The 27,856-nt window shown below is 38.8% G+C and overlaps 2 protein-coding genes across 11 annotated transcripts in view; one reads left to right on the forward strand and one right to left on the reverse strand.

Moving 5' to 3' along the window:
* Positions 1-842, reverse strand: part of LOC117411413 (alpha-actinin-2) — a 29,897-nt gene extending 29,055 nt beyond the window's left edge. For 6 of the 9 annotated variants that reach the window (XM_059024869.1, XM_059024870.1, XM_059024868.1 and 3 more), the window contains exon 1: positions 495-841. In XM_059024869.1, coding sequence (XP_058880852.1) covers positions 495-632 — 138 coding nt within the window. In that variant the 5' untranslated portion in view covers positions 633-841. Of the gene's footprint in view, positions 1-494 lie in introns of all 9 variants that reach the window. The other 3 variants (XR_009328830.1, XM_059024872.1, XM_034018909.3) reach the window with 2 other exon arrangements.
* A 944-nt stretch (positions 843-1,786) lies between these two features.
* heatr1 (HEAT repeat containing 1) lies at positions 1,787-27,020 on the forward strand. 2 transcript variants are annotated; one of them, XM_034019273.3, is made up of 45 exons: positions 1,787-1,851; positions 2,906-3,067; positions 3,507-3,723; positions 4,130-4,271; positions 4,500-4,601; positions 5,024-5,164; positions 5,520-5,731; positions 6,174-6,304; positions 6,591-6,699; positions 6,942-7,052; positions 7,160-7,277; positions 7,698-7,805; positions 7,899-7,994; positions 8,774-8,862; positions 9,274-9,485; positions 9,752-9,873; positions 11,135-11,329; positions 11,552-11,735; positions 12,111-12,259; positions 12,363-12,555; positions 12,761-12,933; positions 13,560-13,727; positions 14,778-15,020; positions 15,282-15,413; positions 15,654-15,757; positions 17,156-17,299; positions 17,431-17,549; positions 17,940-18,061; positions 18,848-18,976; positions 19,271-19,498; positions 19,947-20,076; positions 20,253-20,416; positions 20,833-20,885; positions 21,157-21,280; positions 21,374-21,514; positions 21,839-22,137; positions 22,398-22,548; positions 22,756-22,914; positions 23,302-23,436; positions 23,828-23,932; positions 24,276-24,444; positions 24,843-24,997; positions 25,094-25,252; positions 25,763-25,871; positions 26,476-27,020. In XM_034019273.3, the coding sequence occupies exons 2-45, from the start codon at positions 2,926-2,928 to the stop codon at positions 26,562-26,564; spliced, it is 6,477 nt and encodes a 2,158-aa protein (XP_033875164.3). In that variant the 5' UTR covers positions 1,787-1,851; positions 2,906-2,925; the 3' UTR covers positions 26,565-27,020. The 2 variants fall into 2 exon arrangements, with proteins under 2 accessions (XP_033875164.3, XP_058880857.1); XM_059024874.1 differs by lacking the exon at positions 1,787-1,851 and adding an exon at positions 1,892-2,004.
* Positions 27,021-27,856: the final 836 nt, after the last annotated feature.

The following is a 27,856-nucleotide window of genomic DNA, read 5'->3' on the forward strand; positions in this document are numbered from 1 at the left end:
CGTGCCAAGATTACACTGCGATAGTTTTAAAAGTGACTGCAGCTCGCTGTGCATGTGTCTGGACCGTAGGGAGGCTGTGCTTTAATTTAGACAAATACAGGTATCAAGTTTCCTTTGCATTGTTCTTTAAAAAGCCCTGTGCCTGTATGCAGTTCAGAAAGTTTCTTACCGCAATGACATTGCAAGAATTACAGTACAAATAAACAGGAATAGTAATTTATTATGTTTTTCTTTAAAATAAATAAATACTGTACAGTAAGTTTACAAACATATAAAAACATTCGTTCATTCTTTATGTGGACTACTAGAGAACGATTAGGCAAGACATAAGAACGTTGATTTTAGATGGCCCATGGAACCCATTTTAAAGCCTGGACAGTACCTGATATTTTGCTGCAGACTTGATGACACTGTACCTACTGTTGGCATGTTTCTCCATAGGCGCACATATGTTATGATATAACTTATGTATCATTCATAATGCTTCCACCAACCTTCCTTTGCTGTTTCTCCCAGGCTGGGTCCAACAGCAGGTCCCTGTCCCACTCATCCTCCGGTATCATGTACTCGTCTTCCTGCTGCTCGTATTCGTAGTTGTTGTATTGTACAGTTGTTTCTAATTGGGTCATCATGATGCTGCGGTTTGGTGCAGAATCTCAGGAGTATTAAAATGACTTAATGGTGCGATGTGACTTTTTTTCTGCTGTAAATGCTGCTGTCTTGTGTCGGTGCTGCAGAAGGTGCAGGATGACAAAATCAATGTGGATTTTACGAGCTGACCTATGTGCCTGTCCTCCCACTGTCTCTCTCCCCCGGCTGATGAACCAGAGTTGACTGGGCTTCACCAGGGCTGATATTCCAAGTACTACTCGAAGTCACGTGACGTCTACTCGCCGCCTCCGACCTGTGAATTTCCAGAAGAGGTGAAGACAGGTCTAGCATGCTGTGGTGAAGTTAATTCGAGTTTGCGCTTTTCTATAAAAGTATAGTCATTTTAATCAAGAAAAGGTGTATAAACCGGTCAATAAATAACAAAATTAGCAGAGTCAATATCTGCTGGAGTCAAAGGAAAATAAAGAAATATATTGTAATAGCCTAAGATATATTGAAAAAATATATATCATGTAGTATATTGGTCCACATACCAATATTTATGATAGAAATGTCAATATATTTCAAAACATATTGATAGTATACATTAACCATAAATAAATTGACTAAAAGAAAAAAATCTATTATTCTATCCTTTAAAGTCAAAATTGAAAACTTACTTTTTTTTAGGCTTTTAAACTGCGTTTCTCTTTAATCTCGATACAAATGTATTGTATTTAGATTTTCTTTTGTTTTTTATATTCGTTTTTTTAAACTGAATTCTAAACTGTGTTTTTCTTTCATTTCTATACACATGAATTATTTGGATTTTCTTCTGTTGTGACCCGTACAGCGCTTTGTTATACTTTTTTTGTATGAAAGGCACTATATAAATAACATATTGATTTGTATACTGATATATATATATATACTGATATATAATATGCTGCCCTATGCTGTATGTTTCACAGTAGTGTCTCATAAAAGCCTACTTGTCACTGATGCATCCAATATGACTGTTTCACTTACTGATAATAAATGTAAAATTGTTGGCAAGCACTGTTATACTGCAGCTCAAGCTAAACGGGAATGAAAATGTAACTGCCAGCATGTCAATACTCCAACCAATAGAGGGCGCTGTGGATATGGGTCTAAAGCTATTCTATTGCATTACAGGCGTGGTTTACCATTGATATCTCAATTTCCGGGTTAGAGGTCAAGCTGCACATGGTGTGTGGTGTTGCTGTAGTCTGAAGTGTGGTAAATTCATTTGTTTCATGTATTCATATAATAAAGTATAATTGCATGTATTTGTAGGAACATTTTATGTGATGAAATATCACCCGTAGCTCTTCTGTACAGGACAAATCAATATCCGATCAAAACTGTAAGATAGTTCTACACGTAAAAACGGTGATTGTTCAAACTGTATGTTGTAATATTGTATTAGTTAAAACGTATTATTCACTTAATACGTTTCTTTACAGCATAACAGGGTAATCTGTGTGCGATGTGTACTAGTTTAGTTTCAGTGTGTACAGGAATTCTGTGTTGAGCAAAATTTACAAACACGTGTGAATAAGCAGGGTGTCTTGACTTAATATCTTGTTGAACAGGCTTGGATAATATCAAAAACGAATTGAAATGTAACGTGACCTGTGTCTTTTTTTAACGGTTTTATGTTATTTATTTTTTTATTTTAAACATAATTAGGTTAGGTATAGTTTGAATTCACACTGCATATTTTAAATTAGGACTATTCCTACAGTTAGTGTACAGCATCATCGTGTGTTGTCAGCTTGTATTTAAGCAGGGCTAGTTGAAAATTGTGATTACTATTTTAAATCGTAAACGTGTAATTGCTATGCTGTTATGAATTTCCGTGACATTAGGGCAGCAGTGTGGAGTAGTGGTTAGGGCTCTGGACCGGAGGGTTGTGGGTTCAATCCCCAGTGGGGGACACTGCTGTTGTACCCTTGAGCAAGGTACTTTACCTAGATTGCTCCAGTAAAAACCCAACTGTATAAATGGGTAATTGTATGTAAAATAATGTGATATCTGTATAATGTGAAATAATGTATAATGTGATATCTTGTAACAATTGTAAGTCGCCCTGGATAAGGGCGTCTGCTAAGAAATAAATAATAATAATAATCATAATAATAATTAGGTCTGTGCTTTAGTTGATCACTTATCACCTACCAAAAAATAAATAATAAAATACATAACTGGATGGAAGAAAAAAATCCAGATCATAATATAAGGGTTGGTTTTTGTTAACTTTTCTATTGTTATGATTTTTTTTCTTCTTAAGAAGACAACCCAGCTTCCGAGATGACCTCTTTAGCTCTCCAGTTGAAACGGCTGGCACTCCCGCAGAATGATTCCAGTCTCCTTTCTCGCAAAGAAGTAGCCTCTCTCCTGTTTGACCCCAAAGAGGCTGCGGGCATAGACAAGGACACCTTTTTTGCAATAGGTAAGTAAGGCTTTTGTCAGGAGCGACATTAAAATGGCTGTATGTGATTTTTTATTTTGTCAACATAGAGGGTATGTGATGCTGAAAAAGGGATTGGTTTTGAATGATTCTTGATGGTAAATCACAAATATTAAGTGAGTGAGGCAAAGCCGTAGAAATTAAAATCAACAAACATTCAGCTTGTTCCTTCTATAACTGACAAAGTATTTGAAACTTTTAAAAACTGCACAGTCAGATTTACATTGACTGTAGTCAGACGACACTTCAAAATCATGCCAGATTCCCAAATAGTCATATTTTGGATTGTGAACTAGGTATAACGCCATTAATTTGGTCGGAACCCAAAAAGGATGCCGAAAGCCAGTACTGTATGAAGAGTGTATGGATTAGAAGGGCTGTGCTGTACTTAAACAAGCCTCTCACCTGGTTGTATTCTCAGGATGCACTGGTTTGGAGGAGCTCCTTGGTATTGAGTCTTCCTTTGAAGAGTTCCAGGCTACCCTGTTCAGCCAGGCATCCAAAGGCATAGAGCGCAGCGTGCAGAACAAAGAAGTGAACAAGCAGCTGGATGAGAGCCTCTCCCTCTTCCTGACCCGCCTGTCCCCCTACTTCATGCTGAAGCCAGCTCAGAAATGCCTGGAGTGGCTCATTCACAGGTAACGCTTCATTGGCTGAAAATCCCTGTTTTATAATACCTGAGGATAGTCACGGTTGTGACTGAAACGTCTGCCCTTATTTGCATTTCCACCTTGTCCTGAACATTCAATGTAAAAATAGCTTTTATAGTTTCGCATTAATGGCTTTCTGGAGTTTTTTTTTTCTCCAGCATTAGAGAGCGAGTCTATTTCTACCTGCTGCTTTCTGTTTATTGAGACTTACGCATATGTTTGTTGGATGTATGCAGTTACTTTTATAATTGCTCATTAAATGTTTTGGTGATTGTGAATTCGGTGTTCGTGTAAGATTGAGCACACCTCAATCAACCTGAACCCCCTTTGCTATTAAGCCTCTCTCCATCTGATGCCGCCAAATTCAGATTTTAGTTTTATTTTTTCTCCAAAGGTTTCATGTTCATCTTTATAACCAGGAAAGCTTGATTGCTTGTGCTTTGCCCTATCATGAGACTAAAGTGTTTGTGAGAGTAATCCAGCTTTTAAAGATCAGCGAACCAACACATAGATGGAATTGGCTGGAGCCGTTGCAGGTAAGAAACTTAAATTGTTTTTAGGTTGATCAAATTGGACAATGTGCTGTAAATTAATAAAATTGTATAAAAAGCCAAATGTACAGATGGTCATTCAATCAACAATCAAAATGTTGACTCTATCACCATGAAGGTTGGTGTTGCTGTAACGATCAAAGCATTGAAGTGAAAGGTGTGCTTTCCATTAAGTGTGTTAATTACTGTTCTGTTTCTGTGTTGTTCTAACAGAAGCATGGTGTCCACCTAGCCAGAGGAACTTTGATCACACACTGTTATAAAGACCTGAGCTTCATGGATTTCATCTGCAATCTCGTGACAAAGGCTGTCAAGGTATGCACCCCCCAACAGTTTTTATATAATTATAATTTTGTAACTGCTGAGAATGCAGAGATATATCACAGTGGATCATTGAGTATCCAAATGTGAGGATATATACAAGGTATATAAATGTAGTTCATGGTGATATACTTTTGCATACAGTATTACAGACTAATCACTCATTGTGTATTTATAGCTGGGGCAGGCGATGTTAGTAACATACTTGTTTGTCTTTCAAGCATGAAACTCTTACATATCAAGTCTGAATTTTATATTTTAGGGAAATGATAGTACAATATTTTTACACATTTTAAATTATACATCTATTTGGTCCTGACTGCCCAATGAGGGTGTTTTTAAAGGAAGAACAGGTTTAGTATCATTCTGTTTTTCTTTTTGTTCCTATTCAGTTGTTGTTTTTTGTTTTGTTTCAGGCTTATTCCAGTTGCTCTGGAAGCAGTGCTCAGCTCAGAGTCCATTTCTCTTTTTATGCATCAACGATTGTTCCTGCCTTGGATGCCTTAGAAAAGATAACCGATTCCGTGATAGCCAAGCTGCTCCCTTACATTCAGAAGGTACAGACTCCCACTAACCATGCTGTCTTCTACAATAGCTGTCACACCTAAAATCTAACATTTTACTGCCTTACTGTTTCAACCTTTTTATAGCCAAGAATAGGGCAAACAAAGAAAAGTGGAAAATCTGTGAAATAATCCACAGAGTGCTCTAAGTTACAAGAAACCTTATTTTAGCACTGATTCAACACGTTGAACATTTATAATCAAACTGAAAATAAATGTCTGTTAGTCCCTTTACTGAAAACTAAATCATGTATTACAGATCTACTTTCAATTAGTCGGGAAGAATTGGCTCATGTTCTTTATTTGACAAATCCAGTTTTTAAACGTCCTTGTGCTTTCTGTGTTTTAGGGTTTGAAGTCTTCGTTGGTAGACTATAAGGCTGCCACCTACATGATCATTTGCCAGCTGGCTGTTAAGGTGGTCATGGAAGCATCTTTAGTCAACACCCTGGCGCTGCAGATCAGCAAGTCACTTGCAAAGTCTCCATCGATACTGAAGGAAGGACTGGGCTGCTTGATTATTTTATTGCAAAACCAGAAGGGAGACAGCCTGGAAAAAAAGTAAGTCAGAAATAAACTAAACGTTTGCATAAATGTATTGCAAAGTGATCTCACAAAATCATCCTTTTATTTTTTTTTTTAAATGCACCCTTGCACTGTGTCTGTCTTTTGCACTCTATATGCTGAACACGATATCAGCCATGGATTTACACACATCAAACTTCATATCACAGACTCCTACAGGCTTTCAAATTGCATTCGGGTGTACTCCCGACATATCATGACAACTGAGCCAGTAATGTTTCTGTTACTTTTGTATTGATTAGTACAAACTAGATTAGAGCTTTCAGAATTGCTCTGAATTTTGCCCTTAACTATTCTGGGGCTGTATCTAATAACATAAACACATGCTACGTATGTAGTAAAAAGTCAGCAAAGATTAAAAATAGTAATGTTTGGATCAGTGGAGTGCTTGCTCATTTTATTTCCTATTTTGTTGCAGACCCTATACACACCTGAGTCCCATTCCTGGCCTCATCTCCACTCTTCAGGCTATTGCGGCAGCACATGACATCAGTCCTCTACTCCGCTACCTGCTCCCACACCTGATCCACTCTGTAATCACAGACAGTGGTAAGATTTCTGTAATTTACTTTTATTTTATACTCTACATAGGAGTAAAATACAGTGCTAATGCCTTCCTCAAACAGCATTTATATAAAACTGATGATACTAAATTTACGATTGACTTTAGTAACATATAGTATGAATGTTAGTAATGTTGTTCATGAAGGGTCATGTTGAGCTGAATAAGTGAAAACTGTTCTTGCATTGATACAGATCTGTTTTTTGGGAATTTTGCTTTAAAACAGGTTTTAGCTGGATGATTTAAGATTCTGTTCTTGTTTCTTCTCTACAGACGAATCCCAGACAGAGGAATCATCAGATAAAATGAACTTTTCAAGCCTCTTGGAATCTGCCCTTCAGAACATTTTATTGGAAAATGGCTTGGACCACATGGTAGCAAAGTAAGTTGCACTCCCACCCTTTCCAGTTGAATTGCGTTTTTTTTCAGTTTTTTAGTTGTGGCACAGTTCCTTGGTTGTTATTTTCCAGGTAACTGAAAAGCCTTAAAGACCTTGGAAAAACAGGTGCTGAGGCTGAGCATCACTTTTTAAATATCTTCAATAAAGCACAAACAAAACTTGATTTCATGTAACCTGGGTAAAGCACTGTGAACAATGAACACCGTCTTGCACTGTCTCTTTAGAGTGCTTCTCCAGGAATACATTTCCTATGGCGTGCTGAGTGACATGTCTCCAGACAGCTTGACAGGTCTCAACCAGCGACTCCTGCCCTTTGTACGGCTACTGGAAACAAAGTAAGGAGTTTACCTCTTACCTTGCCTGTCAAATGAAAAAGCCCTTCTGCTGAGATAATGCAACGTAGATCTGCTTGCCCCCTCTCATGCGAGCCCCTGTGTTGCAGGTATCCTAGTGCTTTGGACAGCGTTTTGGAAGGGCACTTGAAGAACATAACCGACCAGAAGGAGCAGGATCTCTTCCATCAGTTCATCTCCCTCTCCATGAGCAGTGGGAAATACAAGGTAAGAAAGCAGGCAAGAAAGGAAGACATCAGCTCATCAGATGCAACCTGCTTTTTCATGGTGTCTGATGCATTAGAAATTCAACGAGATGGGTAATTAGGTGTGTTTGATGTTGTTGCAGTTTAATATATGATATTAGTAATAATAAGAATGTAGGATGACCGCTTAAATGTGTTCCTGTGCAGGATCATTTTTATACTGCTCTTCCAATTGTATCATATTCTTGTTAATGAAACAGTAATTCAGGCTTGGGAACCGTTCACATGGAAATTTGTTACAATATATTTATTTTTAAATTTTACAAATCCTTCGTGGAGATATGTGTTCTTAAATTTTCTATAATTTTTAAAAAATGTTTTCACTTGGTGCTAGTGTAATCTGTTAAACAATAAACCCCTTGCTTTGTTCGTTTGCTTTTAGATTTTGACAGATTCTGACACATCACTGTTACTCAGTCTAAACCATCCGCTGTCTGCAGTAAGAAACCTGGCCGTTGAACATCTGAAGGAAATAATTAAGACAGCACAGGTAATTGAATTGACTAAAGACTGTCACCTACCCATTCCAGCTCTAAGGATCTGTACACACTAATGACTGATGATCTTGCCTTGCCTTTTACAGGAGGGGTTCGACGAGTCCTTCCTCAGAGAAGCTGTCTTGAGCCGGCTGAAAGATGACATCCCCGAAGTTGTTCTAGCAGCTCTGACAGCTCTGGAGGTTAGTCTTCAGTGGTCATCCCTGTATGACTGAAAAGGGGGTTCTGGTGGGTTAGGATTAAACCATTCTAGATTGCTCCTTGGGGGTGGTGGAAAAAGACAACAATTTTCTTGGTAATCAAAACCTGAATGCAAATGTTTTTTTCATGGAGTGCTGCTTTTTCTTTGTTAATCTACTTCATAAAAGAATTTTTTTTTCTGGTTTTGTCTGTTTTCTGGGGTTCACCGCTCGCAATACTGTATTTATTTGTTTATTTATTCTTAAAGGCTACTACTTAGATCTTTTTGGTAAGAAACTATATCTGCGCTATAACTGTAAAAAGCATTCCGTATTGGAAGACAAACTGTTATTATTATTAATGGATCACAGAGTTATCAGTGACATAAACCCAACAATGATGTTGTTTTCTTTCTGATTTAGTTCCTGAGAAGAATAGTCACCACAGTTATTATTATTGAGGTGTACTTGCCTCTGTGTTACTGATTTCTGTAAAACATTGATATCTTGTCAGTTAAGAAAAGGCTTAATGCGAAGCTTGTTTTAACGTTGTCTTTATTACTCTGACCAGAGACCCCCTCTTACAACTGCATTGTCATATTTTCAACCTTTTCTTTAAATTCTCAAATTAATAATCGATACCTGGGTAGTTTTCAGGTAGCCGTGCTGCCCTCTAATAGAGAGAGAGAGATTTTAAAGTCTGTTTTTAAGCTTCCTTATCATGGTTTCATCGCTTAACTTTGCCTTGACTCTAGTCATGGTTCTGAATAATGTTTCTGCAGGCATATGCTGACCACCTTGGCCCTGAAACCACAGTATCGTCTCTGCTCTCACTCTTCCAGCGAGTCGATTTGTCAAAAAATGGAAAATGGTGGGTGAAACTGTTTTGTTCAACCTCTTAAAAAAATTATTTTGCACTGTATTTCCATACACAGTGCGATGAATAGTGAAACAACAGTCTGGCTTTGGGTATGCATATCATTTGTCACGTAGTTAAGACGGAATGCCAACTTGTGCAATATGTTTTATTAAAGCATTCTAGAACATTTTTGCCAATACCAGTGATGAAAATAAAAAGCTTGCAGCAAAAATACACTGTAAAACTAACTTCCTCACATTCATAACAATTAAGTATCCAAACTGCAGCACTTGAGCTCCCTCTGGTGTCTGCAGACCTGCATATGTTCCCAATTTCTACTTAGAAAGAAAGAAACAAAGTTTCTGCCAGTTAAAGCTGAAGACGATTCGGTGTCTCAGTGTTGTTGTATTTTTGTTTCTGCAGGTTTCCGGTCCTCAAAGAAGCCATTGGGATTTTAGATGATGGCAGGTTACTAAAGGACAATGAAAACTTGGAAAGCCAAGTTGTGATGGAGCTGCTGTCCTTTCTGGTCATCACAACACCATATCCAGAATATGCTGAACATCAGTTCACTTTATTTATTACCAAGTCTAAGCTATACTCCAAACATCCATTGACAAAAGGCTGGTCAAAAGGTAATGTAATATCTGCACAGATTAATTATCCTATTGTTGGGGGAGACAGACATTTGCTTTGCACTCTTTACTATCTGTTTTTTTTTTTTTTTAAACAATTTAATTACATTTTTTCTCTCCAAAAACAGTTTAAATGTTAATATACCAAGTGGAAGTTTTTTGTTTTATTTTAATGTACACATTCAAAATGAGGAGCTTCTTAATTATACAAATTTTGCAATCTTACGCATTTATCAGCATAGATTGAACATTGTTCTTCTCTCCAGTGCTGGAGCGCGTTGTCACAAAGAGCCATCCTTCAGATGTGGTGGGAAAAGCCAACCAAGCACTCATTGCAACAATGACCAAAAATCTGTCTTTAATGGAGCCTTCTTTAAAACTTCACATTGTGAGTAGCTTGAAAATGACTCTCAAATTATACATTGTTTGTCTGCTTGGCTTCCTTTAGAAGCTTTACATTAGAAATTGCTTGTCTTAAACATTATAATTTGACGTTGTAAAGTTATGAGTGAATGTCAGGATATGCATTAAATATGTAATTAGGCAATATTTTACATACCGCGTTTACTCAAATTTAAGTCGCCCCTGAATTCAAGTCGCACACCCAAATACGCCAAAAAAGAGACCCTGAACGCAAGTCACATTTAACTGTTAATGAAAAAAACACCAAAATGAAATTACTTTTTAATTTCTAGGTGCCAGCAGGGAACACTGTATTACTGTACATTAAAGCATCAGAGTACGTCACCTACTATATTACAAATGCAACAACAGTGATTGCAGTTTGTTAGCTGGGAAAGGATAAATTACCTTGGACTTTATTTCAGTCTGCTTTATTGTTCTCGTTTGTTTAATTTGGCCAGCGTTCGCAAGCAAAATTAGTGCAAGGCAGAAATGTGTAGTTCATTTTAGGTTTGAGTTAGGACTTTGGAGTTTACACTAGTGGGGTTCCCGTAGTTAAACCAGGCACAGAACGTAATAACAGTGAGTAAGTTAGAGAATCAGAGAGCGATGGAGAATCCGCCATTAAGCAGTACATACCTTAGTGTTACTGTTTCTTGTGCTCCTCCAGATAGAGAAAGAAAGATGTATAAATAAATAAATTCTTTAACCACTGGACCGCACAGCCTCCTTATAGTAGTGGGCAGTACTGTGTACAGTTGGTCTTGTTCAAGCGCACCAGAATAATTGCCATGAGCAAATGTAAATACCCTAACTACAAATAACAGAATCCAAGTCGCTCCCCCCAAATTTAAACTTTTATTATGGTCACAAAAGTGCGACTTAAATTCGAGTAAATACAGTAATTTATGTAGGAGAACCCAATTATAGTCATATTTTTATATACTAATAGGACATTTTTATGTCATGTTGCATAACCTTTTCACCTAGAAAAATGAATGTGCCTTATTCTGAAACGTAATACATAAACAAATACATGGCATACAGAAATAGAACTCATTGTTGACCATATCTATGCAAGTAAAAACATGCTTTCATAGTTGCATCCCTGTGTTATTTTTATATTTTCTGCAAAATACATAAACTACAGGTGCAGCAGATATTAGTTCTTTCTTAGTAAAGTGGTTCTTCATTTTCTCAGAGATTCAGGCTACAGGTTAAATTACGTTTATTTTGTTGCGTTTCAGATTGAAGACCTTATCCAAGTAGCCGGGAAGCAACTGTCCAGTATTCGAGAGAAAATGGCCTTCCTTGTCATCCTCTACACGCTGGTCCAGAGCATTGAGCAGCTGTCTGAGCCACATCACTTGCAGACCGCCCTGAACGTGTACAGCCTGCTTGAAGCAAGGATCCGGAAACTCATCACCAAGGGCATCAGCATGGTAAGTGCCAGTAATAAAAAAAACAGTGATCGAGATGCATCCTGACCCTGTACGTGTTCTAAACTCAGAGAACGAAAAGAAACTGAGTGAAGTTAAGTTAATTTTGGTATACCTCGTATTTCTTTATAGTCTCCTTTTATATATCTTGAAAGTTAAAGTCCAAATGTTTTGTTAATTATTCTTGGTTTGAAACAAATGTACCGTGTTCACCGTATCTTGCAGGAGGTTTCCTTAAACGAGAACCCAAAGTCTCAGATTGACAACTTGTCTCTAGGAGATATTTTGAGTGATTATCTGGACAACCTTAGAATGGCAGAGAGCGGGGGAAACGAAAACTGGATCTTATTGACTTTGCTGCTTGAGTCCTTCATACCTGCCATCCAGAGTCCAGATACACCATTCAGAGGTAACTGATAACAGTATTTTGCCCAAAGCTATTTAAAATAGTCCTACATAATAATGGACGTCGTAGTTTATTCATTTGTATAGCAGTTATAGAGTCACCTGAACATATGTTTTTAAATAATGCACAGTTATTTTCTCCTGTATTCTGTTTGAGAATTGTCGTTTATAGATTTTAATAGATATTAACGATTTCAGGCTCTGAAGCAATACCTGACAATAGCACTGGTGTCTTCTCATAGTTTGCAATGTTAATATACAGTAATGGAAACAGAAGTCTACACCGTATGTCTTTTTATTTATTTTATTTTTACTGCAGCCTGTTCTGCACCATGTCTTCTATGATTGATTCATTTCATTTCCCTTCTGTTCTGTTCAGGTCAGACCTGGTGGAACCCAGAGCAGCTGGATGGCCAGGCATGCAGTTACCTGCGTCTGCTCATTAGCCTCTTTGATATTGTTATTGCTGGAGCGAGTCAAAGTCACATGGCCTTCAGATTTAAGGCACTCATGCAGCTTCTCTTTAAGGTACATCTGTGTGTTGCATTGGCAATATTTACTGTTGCACAAATCTTTTCTTATACAGGTGAATACAGAATATAGCTCTCTGTGTTTATTTTGGTTTTTTTAGGTTCACCTTAGTGATCCCTCAGACCTATTCAAGTTCTTGTCCTTGCTGTGGAGCTACAATTACAACCTTGCTGACCAGCTGAACTACACTCTGAAGGCACTGCTTCAGACCCAGGCCCTGTATGTGGGCTCCACTCTGGTTGGGGCACAGACTGTGAGCACAGTAAAACAGCTGGTGTCCTCATCCTCCCCAGGTAAGACACCAGTGTTGCATGACTACTGTGATCTCACAACGTTCCCGTAGAGGGAGGACCATAGGGACCCCTTTCCCAGCATAGACTGTATTGCTGTACATTTGCATATTATACTTGGCCTGGTTTAGCATTAAAATGACTATTGGGGATTTGGTGTGGAGCACTGTGCATTCACTCCATATAAACCTCTCTTGTATTTTTCCAGTTGTGCCGTCCCTGATTGTGAACCTGGGCAATCCAATCCGAGAAGTAAGGAGAGCTGCTATCGCATGCCTGCAAACCCTGGGTGGAGCAGAAGCCTCTCCATTTTTCCCCATTATTGAGAAGCTGCTTCAGTCCACAGAGGAGATCATTGCTGATCCTGCCCACGTGAGCCAGGTACAGTAAAAAGTTATGAGATATACAATACAAATTCATTTTGATATGGTGCCCTTCATGTCGTCGCATTCCAGAGCGCTCTACAAAGTTCTACAAAACAAGAGCGCTCATATGTACAACACACTCCATGCTACAACCAATTATATAAAAGCCCATAAAAAAAAGTATGTTTTCAATTTAGACTTGAAAGAGTCCAATGTTTCAATCTGCCGAATGTTAACTGGAGTTCCATAAACGAGGAGCACAACAGCGAAATGCTCTGGCTCTAGTTGATTTCAGACAATGCAGAACTTTTAGTTGTTCCAAAAAATGTTATCATCTCAAGGAACGAATAGGAATATACAGAGTTTGTAGTTCTTGGAGATAGGATGGCCCTTATTACTGGAGTAATATGTTGAGAAAGATGAGTGTGATAAACCAGTCTGGCAGCTTGGGACTACCCAGCCAAGATAATGTGGGGCAAGAGCATGTTGGTAACTAGACTTCTTGACCCTCCATCTTTTTGACTAACACGGTTCTTTTGACATTTGGTGTTCCCTGGTCACTTAATAGCGTGCTTGTGATTAGTTGTATAAAAACAATTTATCTGAGGTAATAACTTGTTTGAACCTCTGTGTTTTGTACAGGCCTTTTGCAGTTTGTTTGAGGAGTCCCCGATGTCGGATAAACCCAGATCCTATAGGCAGAAGCTTGCGACTGCCTTGAAGGAAGTATTGAGGTGTGGGTGCGATCCCAAGTGCCCGTCGTACATAGCAAGTGGACTGATGAGGGCCCTGCAAGAGGTGAACAGCGAGGTACTGTACACTCCATCAGTCTCTTTCTCTCTCTCTGTCTGAATGCTGTGTATGAATTGGTGTGTTTACATGAACATTAGAATGCCGATATTTTTCGGAATATGTAGTTTTCCGAAAAGTAATTCTGATATCAAAAGTCATGTAAACACAGCTTTTCAAAATTTTCCATTACGTTTTCGGAAAACATCTCCTATAATAGTGTTCCGAAAACTAACATAATTTGTCACGTAAACAGACTTTTCAGAAAACTTGTACTGCACATGTGCAAAAGAAAGCTGTGGCAGTTAACTTTGGAGGCAGTTTGCGGCCGTCTGCTGTCACACAGAGCATTACAGTTATGTGCTGCTTCTCATCTCCAGTGGTGATTTACTCACACCTGTTTGTGTACTCGGGTAGTCGCGTCTTTTATTGAGGATTTTTTAATACATGCATCGCTATACTTTACTCGCAGGCTATTTGCGAAGAATAAAATTGTTTAAAAACTGCGTCTTAAATTCGAAGGAATACAGTACCTGATAATTCATGCCTCAGACGTACTGCTGACTGAACCGAGCCCTGTCTCTTCCCATCCTAGTCACTACTGCATATGCGCAAATTCTCTAAGTGTTCTGGAAAATGTAATCCATGTACACAGCTGAATTAAATTGGATTATCTACGCTAAGTCATGTAAACAATGGAAAGTGTCTTTTTCTGATTCTGTTTTCTGAATTATTAGTTTTCTGAAAACTTGATCTCCATATAAACATACTGAATGATTAGCAGCTTTAATTCATTTTGAAAAGGTCATTTTTTGAATGGATAATTGGGCATTTATAACCTGTTCCTATTATATATATATATTTTTAATTATTTGAAGAAATATTTAGAATGTGAGATGCAGTTCTTACCCTTTATAACACTGTAGCCAGGGGCCATTGTTGCAAGACTGTGCTGTGTGTGCTGTAATAACACTTAATAACTGGTTTGAGGTATAAAGACGGAACTCTACTTCTTGTAGTGCACCAATATTTCTTTCAGCTAGTATTTTATTTGTTTCTGTTTCCCTGAAGCTGGTGCTGTCTACATTGCTGCCTGCTCTTGAGAGGTTACTGGCAAAGGCAAACCAAGAGCCTGTGGTACTTCTGAAAGATGAAGTCCTTCTGCTGCAGCTCATTGTGAGGAAATACAATGAGCACTCTGCCTCTCTCCTGGCTAAGAACCAGCAGAGTCTGGAGCTCTTCATCGCAGCGCTGAAAGCCACAAACGAAGTCTATCAGGGATTGCCCACCTTCCAGATCATTGCTCTCGAACAGGTATAAAAAAATTCTCAGCAGTATAAATCTAATGTTTAACCTTTTAGAAAAGTGCACCTTCTCTGGGCTGCAAGCCTTGAAAGCAAGAGTGCTAAACTCCAGCCCAGGTCTTGGAGTCGATTTGGAATAATCTAATCATTGGCCAACATGACTTCGTTTGTCATCTGCAATACAGCGTTTACCCCGGAATCCATATTTGCTGTCATGTTAATCCACATTATAAGTAGTGCCTGTATTGTAAAAATGTTGTCTGGTTCACAGATCACAAAGGGATTCTTTGCATCACTGTCTGATGAGAAGATACAGCAGAGGCTTCTGGGTGTAATCTTTGATTTGCTGGTGGAGTGCAAAAATCCAGTCTGCGCACAGACAATTAACAGTGTTTTCAAAGCAGTAAGTTATCTTGTAGTGTTACCTTCTCATATATTTAGCCATTACCACCATCTTTTTTTAATTTAATTTTTTTTTATTGTGAAAAAGCTGAATTTGAATAACCAGTACCGAAAGTAAATACCCCTTTTTCTGTTTGTCATTGAGTTATCCTACATTCACTTTGTTTCTGTTCATGCACTGATGCTGCTGTACTAGCTTTTTGGCCCTTGTCCTGATTCTAGTTGTTTGTTGCTGTTACAGATCGCAGTTGATGCTGAGCAGGTTGCTAAAGAACTGGCACCCTTGGAGAAGCCCAAAAACCCTGCAACTGTCCAGCAGGCAAGGAGACAGAAGATGCAGCTGCGGTAAGGAACTAGGTTTGCTGTATTTAACACTAGAACTGCCAGGTGGGTCATTTTGAGCCATACATTTTTAAACTGCTTCGTTATGAAAATGAAAGACATACTATTGGATGTACTCAAAAGTTTTATTCATGAACATCATATGTAACATTTGCATAGCAGAAACACCGTATTCAAATGGAAAATTAAACCTAAAAGGCTTTATTTTCAATATGAGCCCATATACAGTATGACTACAAACAGTGAAAAAATATAATAAAATGCATGTATTGTAATGCATGGGTCAGATTGACCCATGTGGCGGTTCTAGGTAGAACTGTATAACTTTATAATTTTTACGATTCTGGCTATCAAACGCTGTGATGATATTGAATTCATATATTTAGGAAAAGTCATTTTCAGACATAGATGTACGATTTACAACAGAAGAGTAATTAACATTTTAAATCCAAAATGGGCCAACTGACCTGCATGGCGGTTTAATTAGTGCTGGGGATGAACACAGGATTTTCATGTTCGGATATTCGTTCGTTTTCAAAAAGTAATAAAAAACATTATATTGTTCAGGGGCAGGGGGGCATGGCCTGTGTGTGTGTGCCTTTATTTTACAGCAGGACCTTACAATATGTAGCAGTTAAAATAGAAAAATATCCCCGGAGTAAAGAATAAGCTGTGTAGGCCTTACTTCACCCGAGTGAATACATGTCAAAAAATATTAGTTTGGTTATTTGTCCCAGTACTATATTTAATGATAGCCCTAGACATCAGGGATATCATTATTTTTAAACAAGTGTTTGGGTAACTAGCATTAATATGTTTTTTATATACCGAGTTTCATTTTTGAATCTATCTTGCATTCATTCAAATGCAATGACAGAATGACTGGATGAATCGCACTGTTAAGCCGCATTGCTAAGCAAATGCTGAGCTTGATCTAAGGAAAGTAATCTTCCGATATTGGCTGTTAAATAAATATGTTTAAACATACATTTTACTTGTTATATAAACAGTATAGTCCATGAACGTTCATAGCGTGCTGAGGGTATATATGGTATATCACTCATAATGGTAGCTATGGTAACCTTGATTGGCCACCAGTTTTTTTGTGTTTTTGTTTTTGGTTTTTTTTTTGGCTGTCCTCATTCGTGGAATAACTGTCATACTCAATGGATGCTTATGGAGTGTCCTTTATATATAATTCTGTCATCTGCTGATGAATAAACATGTTATAAAGGGAAAAACATAGCCTTCTAAGCAGAGTTCAGGATTTGTCTTTGTGCTGCTGGGGGAAAGTTTAATTTCTTGACCTTTGTAAAACTGAAACCTAGAAGGACTCGTGAGATGCATAATTTCAGCAGAACTCTCCCATGAATAAAGGTTTTACGCACTTCTGTTTTGCAGGAAGTCCCAGGCTGCTGAACCTACTGCAGAGGCTGGCTGTGTAAACTGGCAGCGTGTCGCCCTGATTCTGGAGTTACTGCAGCACAAGAAGAAACTCAAGAACCCTCAAGCGCTGGTTCCTTCACTCTTTAACCTGCTTAACAGGTATCGGGCATGTCAGGCTTTTTAATTAAATAAATATCTTTAGACAACCACAAATTCTCTGCCATAATTAAAATTGTTCATTTGTTTTGTTTATCAATTTTGTAATTAGTTTTAAAATCCTCACAATGTAGATGCCTGGAGCCTTTGAATCAGGAGCTGGTGAATTTCGAGTACACAAAGCAGCTAATCCTGAGCTGCTTACTCAACATCTGTCAGAAACTTTCCCCTGATGGTGGACGGATTAGCCCAGGTAAGCAAAGTTTATGTTTTCATTTAGCTATCGTGTGGTGAGGGAGGGGGAGAGGGATTTGAGTTTCATATAAATGACTGTGGCACAAATGCAGCTCACCAGGTTTAGTTCGGACCTGCCAAATAAGGAACACTGGATATAACATGTTCTTGGGGAGCTCAGAGATGAGCACTGGCTTGGGTTTAGCAAGACATGACTCTTACCATTATAAAGCTGCACAGCAATTAAAGAAACAACTGCTTGAGTTTACAGTATGCTCATTACTGCTGTCCACAGAGTCTTAGAGAAGCAGCACTCGTCACAGACTCAAGAAGCCGTTTCTTCAGTTGTTTCAACTTGAATGGTAAATTAGTCCAATCAGCGCCTATTTTTTTTTTTATTGGTTCCCAGACATTCTGGATGAAGAGAAGTTCAATGTGGAGCTGATTGTTCAGTGTGTCAGAGGGTCAGATATGCCGCAGACTCACCACCACGCGTTACTGCTGCTGGGGGCGGCAGCTGGAATGTTTCCTGTAAGTATAATAGCCCTTTCTCAGTGAGCATATTTTTTTCTTCAATACACCACTGTCAAAAATGTCCAAATGCAAGTTTCTAACAGTCCTCACCAAATGCAAGTTTCTAACAGTCCTACACATTGCTGTTGCTACAGCATTGCTATCCATACTTCTTTGACTGCAGGTCACCTTTGCCCTGACTCGGATTCCTTATCTTTTCCATGTTTTTTTTTTTTTTTTTTAATATTTCCCATTATTGGCGTATGTAAAACTGCATGCAATTTCCTATGCTTGAATATATATTGCAGACGGGACATATGTAAGCTTAAGGATGAAATGGGTTGACCACCAGGGGATAGTATCGAGTTACAGAAACTGAACTCCAGGATACACACCGGTACTGGGTGTTCGAATGATTGGTGTAATAATGTCTTGAATGGAGGGTAGTGGAAGGTGTACTACAGAAGTGCAGAGGAGTTTGAAAAGAGAAAAACTGTTTAGAAAACGAGTACCGTGTGGAAACTTGCAACTGTGTGCTGTAAGTACGATCTGCACATCTAGTGTCAATAAACTGAAATAGAAGACCGTCAAACAGCTTAGCTGTACTGTCTGGTAGCTAGGGAACAACTTCAAAATGTTTGTTAGAATCTTCGAAGGAAGATAGGATTTGGTTTTGTTGCTACTTTTGTTTTTGTGACAATAAAAAAAAAAAAAAACTTTGATTTATTGCAATTCAACGTCTCCAACCTTGTTTGTGTGTCTAGTATATTCCAAATCAAATTACTCAATTTGCTTGTTTTGTAGGATAAAGTTCTTCACAACATCATGCCTATATTTACCTTCATGGGGGCAAACATTATGAGGCTTGATGATACTTACAGCTTCCAGGTCATCAACAAGACGGTCCAAACAGTGATCCCAGCGCTCATACAGGTCAGTGCAATCGTAATGTGGTCAGCTTAGCAGCAGCTGCAGCATATAGCACTGAATACTGGAGTTGAATATATAATTAGAATCATATAAATAAAACATACAATTTAAATCGTGCTGAACTTACACCCCAGCTTGCACTACGGAGATGTCAGATTATTTTAATTTAGTTTTCAATTCAAACAATTAAAAAAAAAAAAAATGTAAATGTTTACTGCTCATCTGTCAGAAACCATTATTTTATGTAACCAGGATAAATGGAAAATCGGCCCCAACAACCATTGGCTTTTGTTACAGGCGGATGATGGCAAGTCTTCACAGACGGGAAACGTGGCGAACGTGGTCACGAAGATAATCAACGTGTTTGTGGACGCCCTGCCCCACGTCCCAGAGCACCGGCGCCTGCCCATCCTGGGACAGTTGGTTCGGACAGTGGGGCCGGAGCGATTCCTCTGGGTCCTGCTGCTGCTTCTCTTCAAGCAGCACGTCACCAAAACTGCATCCACCGCAACTAACGGAGACAAGGTAGGGTGGAATAAGGATCTCAGCCTCTCGGAGCTGAAGAGGGCTTTGCATAGTGGTCTCCTTCTGATCCATTTCCAGAAGCCAGGGAGAAAGTAAATTAAATGATGACAAACAGTCCTGACCACAACACACAGAATAGAGTAGAAATTGTCGTGACCATCTGAGACATCGGCTTCTGGAAAGGACTACTAGGGGTGTGCGACTGTAATGTTCCTTTACCTTCTGCAACTGTTAGAACATCACCTATACAAAATCACAGTTTCAGAGGGGACAAAAATCTTTCAAACCAGCTCACTTCAGAAGCTTGGTAAATAGTGATCTAAGCAGGAACATCTGTAGAATTGTCCAAAAACAAAAACACACACACACATAGTTGAAAAATTAAACTACATGCTGGTAACACAGTGAAAAGCCACTGAAAAATGTGTCTTGTCTTGTATTCCACCAGGAGGCTGTTTTGGAGAGGGATGCAGAGTTTTGGATTTCAGTGTGCTGCGAATTTGAGGTTGAGGAGCAGCTAGCCAGTCTAATTAACATCCTTCAGTACCTACCAACTCTACCAGAGGACAAGGAAGAAGGTAATGGGACTTTTCTGTATTGATCTGTCTACTAATACACTGATGCTAAAGAACCATTTTAGTGTCCCAAAGTAGGTAACCAACAGGTGGTTGAAATATATAAAATTAAAATCTGAGCAGGATACAAATTTCTGCAAGGCAACTAAGCAATTTATTATTGTATGTTCCATCACAAGGTCAAGGAAGAAACAAAACAACACGAAAGAAAACCAAACAGGAAGAGACTGCAGAGCTGCTCTTCAGTGTGGAGACACACACAGGAAAAGAGCTCCGGCATTTCAAATTCCTCTCCGTCTCCTTCATGGCACAGCTTTTGGCATCTAACAGCTTGATTGGAAAGGTACCGCGGTGTCTGTTTTTTAAAGAATGCATCAGTTGACTGTTATCGGCTTGGGGGGTTTTCCAGCATATTTTGTTATAAAAACACACCCTGGCACCACCAAATGATTTACAGCCAGTGTGATTGTTTTCCACCACATGCTTCCAATATACCTGCACTATCTTGCCACAAGTATCTCACTTGTCTGGTCATCATTTTATCTAAATAGGTTTTGACCCTGCTTAAATGTATCCCAGTTCAGGATATAGTCTGCTGAAGCAATAAACTTACTGGCAGCTATGGAATAAACACTCCCTACTCTGTTACGGGTATTGTACAAAGTTCAGCATCTAAGTAACTGTTTTTTTTATTTGTTTTATGACTGGCCTGTGTAAAATTTGAAATGCTGATTGTGTGGTCTTCTTTTGTTTGTGTAGGTTGCCGATTGTAATGAAGTGGCACAGAAGAGCCTGCAAAATTTCGAGCAAAGGTATGTGGGTAGACGTTGAGGAGATGTATCTATCTATTTATTTATGTATTTATTTATTTATTCATGTATTTGTTCATTCATTCATTTATTTATTTATTTATTTATTTAAAGCCTAGAGTTCGTCGATAGCAGCACATTCCACTGACACCAGCCCTTTCTCACATTTGATGACAAACTGTTGAGTTCATCTTGTATTGTTTTTGTTACAGTTTGGTTCATCTTGTATTGTTTCTGTTACAGTTTGGTTCATCTTGTATTGTTTTTGTTACAGTTTGCTTGAGGAGGTCCTTCGCTATATAAACACTGTCGCTCACAGTGTGGAGGAGAATGCTGATAAGCCCACAGCAAAGTTCTGGAGGGTTCTCCTCAACAAGTCCTATGATGTTCTAGATAAGGTATGTATCCCATTACTCATTATGTCAGCTTGTTTGCTGTGGCCTTGAGCTGAACCTCAACTCATTATTTTTATTTTTTTTCTGAATTTACAGGTGAATGCTCTGCTGCCTACAGAGACGTTTATCCCAGTGATCAGGGGCCTCATGAGTAACCCGCTTCCCTCAGTCAGACGCAAAGCCATGGATCTCCTCAATAACAAACTGCAGCAGCGACTACAGTGGCAGGAGGGGCAGGTAAAGAGCACAACCCGTTCATCTGCCTTTCAGAAGAGTTGTTCTGCATTATATGACGTGGAATCTCTCTGTTCTGTTTCAAAGCAACATTGTCATTTTTTTGTGTGTGTGTTTTTAAAATGTATGCTAGTGGCAAACTAGCAATGTCAATATTTTAATTGTATTCATCTGTTTTTAATTAACGGGGGAAAAAATGTGAAGTGTTCCGTTTCTGATGGATGTGCTGTTGTACTAGAAATCTATGAAATATGTGATTTAATAATGTGTGTGTGTGTGTGTGTGCCGAAGTCGACTACTGCTGTGTTTTTTTTCTGTGGAGTGCAGGTAGAGTTGCTGTTGGAGCTCATAGAGGAGCTGATGTCCATCGTCAAGCGCAAACGGAAGAAGGGGGAGGATGATGATGATGAGCAGGCCATTAACAGGCAGACCGCCCTGTACAGTCTCAAGCTGCTTTGCAGGTCCTTCGGTGCTGAACACCAGCAGTCGTTTGTGCCTGTGTTGAGTGCCGCAGTGGACCTGATCACAGATGAAGAGGAGGAGAGGAACGTTATGGGTAGTGCCCTGCTCTGTATTGCTGAAGTCACCAGTACTCTAAAAGCACTTGCTATACCCCAGCTTCCAAGGTAATACATGATCGAATTCACTGCATCCCATATATGTATATATGTACTGCATCAGCATACAATAGACCCAAGTTACTGATAAGGAGTGTACTAGCACAAATAAAAACATATCATGTACTGTACATTCACAAAAATGTCTCCTAATCATGTGCTTAACAAGTTAGACAGACTACATTCCCACCCCTTTTCCCCTCTCCAATTCCTTTAACAAAGACATCAATGACTAGCTTCAAGTTGATGTATATTCTGAACTGTGATAGGCTGATGCCCGCTGTGCTGAAGACCCTGAAGGACCGGAAGGAGCTTCTCTCTAATGAGATCTTCTTGCTGAGTGCAGTTACAGCACTCCAGAGGGTCTCTGAGACTCTACCACACTTCATTAGTCCCTACTTAATGGACATTTTACTGTTGGTAAGTCTAACTTGCTTATTTAAACAGACACGCTATGAAGTCACAAGCCAGAGTATTCAGTCTTTTTATTTATCTAATTTAGCAATGATTGGCAACAAACTAGACTGGTGATCCATGATTGGTTTTGATTCCACTAAAGTAACATGCAAAATGTTTCAAATGAAACGGTGTAGCCAACAGATAATCTACATTCTGTCTTCTTTCTAGGTTGCTCACATGGGAAGGATTACAGTGAGCGCGGGTCAGTCTCCTCAGCTGAGCGTTCGTCTGACTTCGCTCCAGACCACCCTGGCGACCAAGCTGGCTCCTCGCGTACTGCTTCCCACCGTCACCAAGTGCTACAGCAAACTGGTGGACACACACCAGGTAAGTGGCTTCAGCTGTAACAACTTCAATAAATTCTTAACCTTTAGACAGATAATGTTAAATATATATATATATATATATATATATATATATATATATATATATATATATATATATATATATATATATATATATATATATATATATATATCCATTGTGTGGTGTTGGCCAAATCCTTTAATCTATACAATATATTTAAACGTATAAATTATATACCTTTTATTCTTCACTGCTAACTGCATATTCATTGCTAACCGTCATCAAGTCTTTCATACAGTTTTTATTCCCCTGGAAGTGCCCTGGGCCTTGTGCGGTGAAGGGTGGGGAGTGACTGCGGGTGATCAAATGTTAGTATTTTTTAATGTTTTTGGTTTGTCTTTGGTACAGAGTCGTCTAGGGCCTCTAATGGACATATTGAAGGAACATATTGGTCACATGGAGAGTGAGCAGCTGAACTCCCATCAGTCTGAGCTCACAGCCTTCTTCCTCAAAGCCTTGGACTTCAGATCAGAGCACTCAGAGGTAAGTTTCCATCGAGTAACAGTGATGAGTCACGTTTTCCACTGGCATTAATAATATAAATTTATACCATAGAATAGCCTTAACGGCGGTTGTGAAAGGACATTGTGAAAGTGCAAACAGGTGCTGTTCCAGTGTTGAATATTTCTGTGATCTGGGACACTAGCACTGTTTTGCTTATCACAGTACGTTGCTGACGTCTGTGGTCTTGATCTGTTAGTGACACTAGTTGTGCTTTCTGGTAGTGGTTTTCTGCAAAAGTTGCCATTTCAAAAACACAGTGGAGGCTGTCTTGATAACATGCTAGCCATTGTGAAGTCTGGAATCCTGCTTTCCCAGTACTGTTGCTGATTGCTTGCACACCACTCTCACACAGGTGCTATTTCTTTTGCAGGATGACTTGGAGAAAACAAATGAAATTGAGGGCCATGTCATCAACTGCCTGCTTGTCATGGTCCTGAAACTTTCTGAAGTCACCTTTAGGCCGCTGTTCTTCAAGGTACAGTTAGGATGCATTCTATTATTGTTGTTGTTATTTGTTTATTTAGCAGACGGCGACTTACAGAGACTAGGGTGTGTGAACTGTGCATCAGCTTCAGTCACTTACAACGTCTCGCCCAGTGAGTGAGCCGGGATTTGAACCAGGGACCTTCTGGTTACAAGCCCTTTTCTTTAACCACTGGACCACACAGCCTCCATTGCATCCGCCTTTTGCATTTTAGTGTGTTGGTAATAACAAATTAGTTTTGCTTTTCGGTAGACTGATTTAAAAAAAAAAAAAAAAAAAAAAAAAAAAAAAGCTATTGTGCCTCCCACTTTAACCGTGGTTTGTTTTTACCTAGCTGTTTGACTGGTGCAAAACAGAGGATGCGTCTAAAGATCGATTGCTGACGTTCTACCGGTTGTCAGACTGTATTGCCGACAAGCTGAAAGGGCTATTTATACTTTTTGCTGGGCATCTTGTAAAACCCATTTCAGACCTGCTGAGCCAGACCAACCTAATAAAAACTGGTACGTGTTGCATCTCCTCTTTTTTTTTTTTTTTTTTATTAGGTGGAAACAGCTTGAACAGTTTGTTACTAAATGAGTAGTAGCTAAACATTCTGACAATAAACTATTTTGAGGATCTTGCATTGAATTAAGTTCTTTTAAATTGTTGAATTATTAGTTTTTTGGTTTTTTTTGCATTACAAACCACCGTAATTGAATACTGTATCTGAAAATCAATATAAAATTGGAGGAAAATATAAAGATAACTTTTAAATACTAAGTCTACACTTATTGAAAATATGTATAATAGTTTAAGTAGTAATAACAAAAAAAAAGCATTAACAGACTTCCATCTCTGCGTGCCGTGAAAAAAAGCCCATTGCTCTGTCTTAAAGGTAATTGAGTTGTCTCTGTTGCAGATGAGGCTTTATTTGACTCTGAGAATAACACTGAGAAGAGCTGCCTGCTGCTGCAGTACATCCTGGACTGTTTGCACAAGATCTTCCTGTATGACACCCAGCGCTTCGTTAGTAAGGAGAGAGCAGAAGCGTTGATGATGCCTCTAGTAGATCAGGTATGCTGCAAGGCACTTGCTATGACTATAAACAGTGATAAACACAGAAACAGTTTCTAAGGAAAAAACAATGTTTTTGTTTTTTCTTGTCTGCAGTTAGAGAACATGTTAGGAGGAGAAGAGAAGTTCCATACAAGAGTAACGGAACACCTGATCCCTAGTATAGCTCAGTTCTCTGTTGCCATTGGCGATGACTCTCAGTGGAAACCCCTGAACTACCAGATCCTGCTGAAGACAAGGCACAGCTCACCAGAGGTAAATACTGTAGCTGGAGGTCTGCTTGCTTTCTGTTTAAGGTGAAATAAAAAGACCACCCCACCTGCACTCCCTTTGTCAGCTGGGCATAACCAATACTAATCCTATACTATTGCAAACAAATGGGGAAAAAAGTTCTGCATTTAAAAATGACCATCTGCAATGATTAATTAAATAGAAACCCACAGTCAAAATTTGCCATGCAAATGAATTCAATGACATCTAAAGTTAACCAGACTGTTAATCTTTTGGATCCAGCCTTCTCAAAAAAGAAAATAATAATAATAATAATAATAAAAATAATAATAATAATAATAATAATCCTCAGCAGTAAGAATAAAACAAAATATATTTTTTTAAAGGTGCAAATGTTGTTTTCAACATTCTAAAACTCTGATATAAAAGTACCAGGTTTTGTGCTGTTCACACATTTTGACAGCTGAATTTAAAGCACAAAGAAATGACATCTATCGGTGCGTATCCCAATTCTAATCACTGTTTGGTTGACAGGTTCGATTCGCTGCTTTGGTCATGTTGCTGGAGCTGGCTGGGAAGCTGCGAGAGAACTACATGGTGCTGCTGCCAGAGACCATTCCCTTCCTGGCAGAGCTGATGGAGGGTAAGCTTGCAGTCTCCTCACAGAACAGTAGAATAGAATTGAGAAATATACGAGAGCACACGTTGCAGCAGTAAATTGCGTTTTTTTCTTGTTGTGTGCACTGTTTATTGTTATATAATATAACCAATTAAAAACACACCTGTCTAGAAATGATATCTACCTATGTATAGCTGTGGTCAAAGGTTTTGCATCACCCTCTATGTAGAATTAACTCATTTTGCTTTACACAGTTGAATTGCATATCGCTTTGTAGTTTTTCCATATACTTCCAAAACTGAAATGTGACATTTTGAAATCTAACATGAAATACTGTATTACTAATATGGCTATCGGTAGACTTTTGCGATATCACTTTGTAATTTCTTTGATTTACATGATGTCTAATAAAAGATCTCAGTTATGGTCATAGGTGTTTTTTTGGGGGTCTGTCTCAATTCTAGGTGATGCAAAACTTTTGGCCATAACTGTATGTGTATGTGCCTTTGTGTAATCCCAGACTTTTTTTTCATGCTTTTTTCAGTGCAATTTTTAATTATTTTATATGGAAATTGGATGCCCCCTGGCACCTTCAAGGGTTAATGCTTTACCTGTTTTCTGTTTTCAGATGAATGTGAGGAAGTGGAACACCAGTGCCAGAGGGTCACGCAGCAGCTGGAGGTCATTCTAGGAGAGCCACTTCAGAGCTACTTCTAACAATGCTTGAATGGACTGGAGCGCAGGATGAAGACATTGTTGCATACCCCTAATCCTGGGAAGATAATTGACCTGTACAAAAAGGAACAACCCATTCCTTGGGAGCTCTTTTTAGTACTGGTTCAGTTATAGCAGTACAGCCATACTGCTCGTGGATCTATATGCAAATAGTCATTTCAAAGAATGTATAGTAGATCATATACCAATAACATATTTACATGCAGTTCAAAAGTGTATTTATAGATTTCAAAAATCTATCGGAATTTAAGGTAAATTTGAACTGGTATTGTTCTTGTATACTCATTGCATCTTTTTAAAGGCTGTTCTAGAAAGAAGTGGCACTGTTTACATAATAAATACAGTGTGTACAATCCTAACCTCCTGTTTGATGAGCACTATTTTGAAAAATGAATTTGGAACTTTAGGACCAATTAATAAAAAACACGAATGTCAGTACATGAGGGTTGGTTCACTTTGACATGGGGGGGGGGCGGGGGGTTTATGTTGAATTGACATGAGGTTGCTGGTGATATTCAAGTATAGGCTAGTGTAAACTGGCCCTGACTGTAAGTTGGCCATTGTTAGCTTGTCTTCCTTTCCAACAGGTCACTGTTGTGACACGGGTGCTTTGTTCCTGCTCACAAGACTCTAAGGGTGCCACTGGTGCTACAGCTCATTAAATCTCAAACTTTCTGAGATGAAGTTTTCATTGAAGTTAAGAATAGCTTCTTATAACAAATGCCTGTGCGTTTATCATAAGATGTGTCATGTAATATTGTGGGATGTTAAATAAATTAGACAGAAAGTAGTGCCAAGAGCAACACAACTGTCGCACTCAAAAGTCACCTGGGAGTAGTATACAGTTGCTTGACATCACAAGGTCGTTCTTAATTAAGCAATAGAACCCGAAGGAAGAGGGCTTATCGTCTGTTAAGGCCGGCCTCGTGTCGTTTGCTAAATGTACTGCTAAAGCCTTCTTATGGGGGTTCTAGTGCTATTAGAAAATGCATACGTTAAAAATATATATATTTACAGTTTTTGTTTGTTTTTTCGAGATTTTATGCAGCACTAGGTTTTGTTGGTAGTGAATATAAACGTTTCCCTCATTATTCTATGACGAGGCAGTTTGGGTAGAGTGACTCCTACCTCTTGCTCCAGAACCAGTTACAAAACCGCAGGATCCATGGAGAACGCTGGGTGGCTGACATCAGCCGCTTGGCCAGGAGAGCGTACTGCAGTGACGGCAACAGCTTTTTCCACCACATCGCACTGGACGCGTTCTTGCGCAGTAT

This window comes from Acipenser ruthenus, chromosome 6 (genome assembly GCF_902713425.1).
Source record: "Acipenser ruthenus chromosome 6, fAciRut3.2 maternal haplotype, whole genome shotgun sequence".
In the NCBI taxonomy this organism is placed as follows: domain Eukaryota; kingdom Metazoa; phylum Chordata; class Actinopteri; order Acipenseriformes; family Acipenseridae; genus Acipenser; species Acipenser ruthenus.

What these genes read in the sequence shown, in the direction of transcription:
- heatr1 (XM_034019273.3), top strand. Translation starts at nt 2,926, where the DNA reads ATGACCTCTTTAGCTCTCCAGTTGAAACGGCTGGCACTCCCGCAGAAT. An exon ending in GGACACCTTTTTTGCAATAG is followed by an intron (nt 3,068 to 3,506) that starts GTAAGTAAGGCT and finishes TTGTATTCTCAG; the next exon opens with GATGCACTGGTTTGGAGGAG. An exon ending in CCGCAACTAACGGAGACAAG is followed by an intron (nt 19,499 to 19,946) that starts GTAGGGTGGAAT and finishes GTATTCCACCAG; the next exon opens with GAGGCTGTTTTGGAGAGGGA.